Source organism: Teleopsis dalmanni, chromosome 2, assembly GCF_002237135.1.
Source record: "Teleopsis dalmanni isolate 2A chromosome 2, ASM223713v2, whole genome shotgun sequence".
Classification (NCBI taxonomy): domain Eukaryota; kingdom Metazoa; phylum Arthropoda; class Insecta; order Diptera; family Diopsidae; genus Teleopsis; species Teleopsis dalmanni.
The window spans coordinates 195,027,057-195,034,739 of record NC_051847.1 but is presented as its reverse complement, the minus strand read 5'-3'; the positions used below and the strand labels follow the sequence as shown (position 1 = coordinate 195,034,739).

Below are 7,683 nucleotides of genomic sequence, written 5' to 3'. Positions count from 1 at the left end.
AAGTCAACTTATATAGATCAAATACACATTGAATTGGTGTTCACTGTTATTGCTATTTCCCGTATAAGTTCCCCGTTCTAAAAGAAACTATTTTAGTGTAGCTCCTCTGTTTATATTTATTGTTCACTAAATTTTCAGACTGCCACATGGTAGCCAATAATAGTTAGGTTTGGAACATAAACCTGCTTATTTCTGGAACTACGTTCGTTTGTGTAGCAAAACTCATTTTAGTTTGTGTTGTAGGGACTATAATAAAACATACAATTAAATATTTAAATAATTATACATATGGTAATGTTACATTATTTGTAGATGCTAGAGGCCATCTATTGATATGATATATACATATATATATTTATTTATATATATATAAATATATATTTATATTTAAATCCCACAACAATAAACTAATTACTGCATATGGACCTTATCCAGTTTTGTTTAAACTAGAAGACATTTTCGCTAAATATCGTAAAAGAGCTGCATTGACCTATTCTTATATCAGCACAGTCTTAAGAATTTGACCAATTTTATAGGGTAATCAAAACTTACCATGCATCGTTTACCAGTTTTCTGCCATTTAAATTTATAATTTTTTTAATATATTTGAGAAAATAAGTTGTTCTGAAATCCAGATTGACTATCTAGAAATGTAGCTCCCACAATATCTTATCAATACTGTCGTGCTATGATTATTATCTTTTGCTTTATTAAATTAACTGTGAAATAAATACCGGTTTCACTGATTTTTATTATATAAATGTATGTAAACATGATGTTATGCAACTTACTAAATATTGAAATAATGAAAATATAAATATTATTTTATTTATACAAAATTTAAGTTTAACTGGAATATCTTTTATACAGAATAATATTAGTACAACTAAATTAAAATAATTTTGCAATAATAAAAAGTCTAAAAATGTTATTTTTATATTGCGATATTTGGTATAAATTGATAAAAATTTTTATATAAAAATTTTATACATAATTACTCATATATATATTATATTATATAAATAAAATTTATTCTTTTATATATTGTATTTTAAACCATATTTTTGTTTATTATTTTTATTATAATCCATCAAATATAGATAAAGATATAGATAATAAATAAAATTATTAAGAACTATAATGTTCAAAAGAATCTTTTTAAGTCCATTTACCTAAGAAATAATAATATATATACATCTATACTCTGTAGAATTCTATTATGATCTATGTTTTCTATATGATATATAGAGATAATAAAATCATTTCTGTTCGATACTAGAGCTTAATTTCTACCCTTTCTATTAGAGTAATGCTATTCTATCTCTTTAATATCATCCAAATTGTCGATGTAAGACAATAGTTTTTATATCTCCATTTTAAAAGAGATTGTGATGAAAATCAGTGGTTTGGAATTTTAAACCCTTAGAGAAACATATATTAAACACCTATACATAGGATTTCATAATTCACAACCAACTTTTGGTTCCTCACTTTTCAGGTTTTTAAGCGTCAGTTTAAAAATTCCTTCACCATTTTAAGTTCAGTTCAAGTTGTAACTTCAGTTGTGTTATATTATTATATATATTTATATTATTATTACCATTCATCCAATTGAACTTACCATTATTGGTAAGATCTTTTCGGTTGTAATTTATTATTATTTTTATTTTATTTTTTATATAGTGCAAGTTATTGTTATGTAATAATTTGTAATGTCTCTTTTTTATTAATATTAACAACCTGTGTAAAGCAAGAATATTTTTATTATACACCTCTTGTCATCTCTTTTTTACGCATTAATCTAGTATAATTTCTTGAATTCATCATACTTCGTTCTTCTTCTAGAGCGTCAATGCACATTCTTCTTAGGCAATATTTTCTATTATCTTATTAATCTCTATATTGTAGAAAGAAACTAAAAGCTTCTTTAGTCTACTTCAAACATTTCCGGTTTTAATACAAACAACAGATATGAAGAAAGTATGCCGTTCGCTTTTTCTAGTACGAAAAAGCAGCCCGCACACTAAACAATTATTCGCAGAACCCAATACCCCACCCCATTCACACATACATTCTAAACCCAAATCTATTTTTGCACTATATAAATATCGTGACAAAGTCCACTTGATCACTTTTACTCTCTACTAACTACGAGGTTTCATTATTACCCCTCTCTACGCCTTGACTGGATTATTGTTCATCACTTCACCAGACTAAGCAATAACTGACCTCCCAGAGGAGCCTGTAACCATTCTAAGATTTCGGTGTTGGTAAGTCTGTCAATTTTTGTAAACAGTTTCAGACCTCTATCCTTTATGTATTTCGTGACCGGATCAATATTGAGGTCCCTGAGGATGCTATTCGTCCTACTGTACCATGGTCCATGGTCTGTCAATTTTTGTAAATAGTTTCAGACCTCTATCCTTTATGTATTTATGTATGACCGGATCAATATTGAGGTCCCTGAGGATGCTATTCGTCCTACTGTACCATGGTCCATGGTCTGTCAATTTTTGTAAATAGTTTCAGACCTCTATCCTTTATGTATTTCGTGACCGGATAATATTGAGGTACCTGAGGTTGCTATTCGTCCTACTGTACCATGGTACATTGAAAAGTTCTCTCAGAGCCTAGCTTTGTGAAATTTCCAGCTATCAAATAGTAGTGTTTGAGGCCTTGCTGAACGCTACACATCCATATAGAAGTGTTTGTGTTGTTGTTATTTGATTATGTATCAGGTTCCTATTCTTGGCTTTGAGATTTTCATTTTTGAATAGCGGTTGAACATGTTTAAGCCATGTGAATCGTTTTTCAATGCTATCTTTCCAGTTTATTACCATATCTTCCACTCTCACTCTCGATAGGTTCTGTATCCTCGTACGCGTAATGATCAGAGCTTTAGTTTTTTCATTATTAATTTTTATTTTCCATTTCTGGGAATGTTCCAGGATGAGGTCTATATGCTCTTGAAGTGTGTTAGTTATGTTGACAGTACCTTTATCATCGCAAAGTACAATAAAATTGTTGAAGAATGAAATAAATTCTTCTCAAGATGCAATCAATCAATCATACTTTGAATTTTTAACAAAAAAAAATTTTTACGCATACACATATATATTTCTAAATATTCTAATCATATATAATTGGAAATTGAAAAAAATTATAAAAAAATTTCTAATAAAAATTTATCAAAATTCTTAAATGTGGCTTAAGCAATAATATTTTTGTGTATTGTTATAAATTTTACGATTTCAGTATTCATTTTGGTGTGATGTTCACTTATCAATCTTGTATGACACTTAAGAGTATAATTTGTACTAGATCAGGACGCTCATGATAACAGTTGCCAAATTTTTCAGATTTATTTCCGTTTCATATTAAAATGATAATATTCTTTTTGGCGTCGTGAAGGCTGGTAGCATAATGTATCGGAAAGTAATGTCGGCATCCTTGGATGATTTTCCAGAAGTTATTAAAAAAAAACAGTCTAATGTTAAAAAAGAACTTGAAAAAAAGAAAAAAATTGACATGGTGAATAAAATAAAGTCAGAGAAAAAAATGTCTAGGTCTAAGGTACACTATGTGTCAAAGTACGATTACGAAGCCAAATTGGCTAAAAAATATAATATATCTTGTGATTTGGAAAAAGACAATATCGATAGTTGTGGAAATGCAAAAATCAAACCAGTTAATAAAGTTTCTGAGTATGAAGGACAAAAATTAATTAAGACACAACAACAACAACCTGAGATACTGTGTATATCTGACAAAGCAGCAACAAAAGAAATTGTATCGAACGCTAATGATGATGAAACAGACGAACAAAAATGTGAAGAGATCATCCCACAAAAGGAACAGATATGCAAATTAGAAACTATTATCAGTAATGCGCATTCAAATAAGTCGTTTCAGTTACAACCGGGCTCGGGGTCACATTCTGTGGTTTTTAAATATAATGAAAAAACAAAAGAATTATATAGTTTAAAAGTTGCAAAGGGATCTAATTCTGCCAACTGCAATAATCTTTCAGAAGAAAGCAGGGAATCACCTGATATGACAATAAAAGAGCAAGGTATTTTTGAATCTTTAAACAAGTCATCCGAAATAATACAAACATTGATTTCAGATATTATTCAAAATAAAAAGTTTTCGCACATTAAAATCTTCCAATCTCAGGATAATGAAGTTGGAATGGATATAAATAGCGATATCAATATGCAACTAGAAAGTGGATTTAATCCAAAGAGTTCAACAAGCATTGGAAGAACAACAAGTGACAACAACATACAACACTTATCTTCCCGTTGCTTTGCTATACCAAGTTCTTTCACGCCTATTGCTGAAACATCTAACCCAGTCTCAAAGAAAACAGACACTAATAGGTTATATCTCGATGAAATTGAAAAACAAAAACTTACAATTTTAAATATCCAGAATGGAATTACTTTCCCAATTAATGCAGAGTGCTCTAAAGTGGTTCGTGTACCAGGTTTCACACTTAATTCGCCAATTAACAAAGAGTTTATAAAAGAAGTGTCTAAACCATGCGAGATCTCTCAACATCCAAAAAATGCTAGTGCGAAGCTAACAATTGCAAAACAAATGTACATAACATTGAATAAACCAACTACGAGATACTGTACAAATTTTTCGAAAAATGAAACCCAGTACGAAGCACCACCTGAAAAATTACCTTTTCTATCGAAAAAATATGACACTTTTATACAATATCCAAGCCGAGACTACACAGAGACTATTACAGAAGAGCGTACCGCAGAATTTAATCGTACGAATGCAAAACATGGAATACTTAATTCTTCATTTTCGGAACCTACTTTTATAAATCCGGAAAAATACAACGGTCAGTATAAACCAAGAATTAATCTTTGGACAAGTCCAAAACAAGATATTTTTACTGAGCATTCTTATGTAGAATATATACAACATGAAGCTGATACTGAAGAAAGATTCAATTTAGCATTTAATACTTCTCTGTTAAAATCGGATATTGCATTGCAAAAACGTGAAAAGCAATATGAAACAATAATGCCAAAAGTGCAGAAACAAGAATCAAAGGTTGATAACTCAAAAACTCATAACTTGATCCTTAATAGTTTCAAGTTAAAGAACTCCTCAAAGTTAGTAAATAACAACACTAAAACCCAACTAAAGTCAGTGATAACACCAGAATTGAATCCCACCACAAAGTCCAAGGAAAATAAAATTCCGTGTAAATCATTCAGAGATACGTTCACAGATGCTTCAGCAATGCGAAATAACTGCAAAAGTGACATATCTACAGAACGAAAAATAAGCAAAATAGAAAGCAATACAAAAAGACCTATGTATTCACCATTAAAATCTAGTATAAGTCTGCAAGACTCTAAATCATTTTCAGAATCTCGTTCAAGTTTTTCAATTCCAAAATCAAAGCTTAGTATTACTGAGAAAAATTCATATCCTAAACTTACCAAGAAGTTTAATATACTTCAGCGACCACTTGACTCGACTATTCGGGCGACTCCAGAAATTAAGGCTTATAATTTAGAAAAATATATGACAGTACCAAAAAACTTTGCATTGGATGGTAATATAAAGTCGCTCGCCTTTAATAATAATATAAAAAAAAAATATAAATCCAGCACTGAAACTCGTTCTACAACTTCTAAGCTAGTAGATGGTCTTACCAAAAATCAAGAACCTAATAAAGAAAAAGATTCAATAAAATACGTCGACTTTCTAGAAAATGCACTTGAATACAATGTGGATTTCAAAAATAATAGAATTATTCGGATTGAAAATACAAATGAATCTTTAAAAAATAACTCGTCTAAAAGAGGTGAACATCAAGACCAGACAACAGTAAAAGATGAATCTACAGCAGACTCAATAAATCTTTGTGAACATTTTGAAAATAGTTCATCTAAAAAAGAGGACTATCAACAAATAACACCGAGCTCTGATTTTCTATCACGCTCAACTAAAGCTTGTGGTTTTCAGAAAAAAGAAAATATTACTCGTAATACATATGAAAAAGGATTTAGAAATTATCCTACCAATTTCTCAAGTATACAAAATCATGGCTATTCCAACATATATGCAGTTAATGTATCACAGTCCGAACTTAATACTATGAAAATCGAGAAAAAGTATCCAAATAACAACAACTTCCGTATACAACAACCCCGCAAGGAACACAATTCCAAAGTATATCAACACAAGACACAAACCAATTCTAATGCTAAAGGTACAACGATACAAACAACATCATTATTGAATAATGCTAATAATAATAGCAAACCTCAAATTTTATACAACAATTGTGACACCTCAGTGCAAAATCACAACAGACCTATGTCACTAGAAAACAACAATTTCATATATAATCCATACCGGAATAATCACAACAACAACAAATTTATTGGTGGATATCCTGATCAATTTCGCCGTAATAATTCGTCAAAACCATTAGCAATGCAAACTACATATACTGAGAGTAGTCAATCATCTCATTATAATAAAAATATGGAACGTAACATGAATAGACCACAAGCATGTGGTTGTCCTTTCCAAAATAATAACTTTGGTTCCTTTAATTTACCAAATTTAATTTACCTGAATAATTCATATCCAATATATCAACAAATGTCGTACAACGCGAATATAACACAATATCCTTGTATGTATAATATATCTCCTCATATGGTGAACAGAAACTTAACACCAGTTTTTGCTCCGATCAATAGTTATCAAATAAGTCCACAGATGTCTCACCTTACAAATACACCATTATCTGCAAATACAAATACGTTTTATCAGCAAATAGCATTAAATAACGTATATAGACCATGTACACAAATTGCATATCCCAATATTGTCGGCACCACTCCACTATTATTTCATCAACATAATGCTTTAAATACACGGCAATTACGATCAGTTAATTATTGCTATACAAATCAACGACGTCCTATACTTGGTCGTGGTGTTAGACAAGTGTCAAAACCAAGCGAATCTAAATCAAGTGCTCCTTCAAATCCAAAAGTGAACAAGATGTAGCTAAACCTGGACATGGCGATTGCTAATTTTAAATTGTGATTAATATTTAATTTAATTTTATTTATAGTTAATATACTGTTGCGTCAACCTGGTTGTAATTAGTATGGTTCTAGATGTCTAACATAGCACGGTGGCAGGCTAGGAATCTAGAACCACACTAATGACAACAAGATTTAGACAAAAATACTTTTATATCAGTGCTTTGTAATGTTCGAGCAACTCAAAAACTTTTGAATTTTAACATTTGGATCATACACTATATATAATGAGAGATTAATTATATTGATAATATTTTAAATATATATTGTACAAATATGTTTACTGGTACACCATATAGTGTCCTTTTTTATATGCCTTATATTTTCGAACACAATATGATGTTCGAATATCTACGACAGCTCCTGGAAAATAATCCAGCAAAGGCACTTTCAAACATCAAAATACTCCAAGTTTCGATTAGCTCGGACCACAATATTTAAAGCGCTAATATATGGTATATAGTACATATTTTACTAACTCCACTTTTCTACATATTATTAAATCAAAAATTTATCTTTTATACCATATATATATATATAAATAATAGTCTTTGTTATACACAAATATCATTTATTACACAGAAAA

At 29.9% G+C, this 7,683-nt stretch overlaps 1 protein-coding gene across 1 annotated transcript; it reads left to right on the top strand.

Annotated features, from left to right (window-relative positions):
* Nucleotides 1-3,193: 3,193 nt before the first annotated feature.
* On the top strand, nt 3,194-7,683 carry LOC119679962 (putative mediator of RNA polymerase II transcription subunit 26; the record flags this gene model as incomplete). Its single annotated transcript, XM_038092564.1, is given in 3 exon segments — nt 3,194-3,290; nt 3,360-4,072; nt 4,127-7,683. Coding segments are annotated over 2 exon segments (3,582 nt in total). The 5' UTR covers nt 3,194-3,290; nt 3,360-3,423.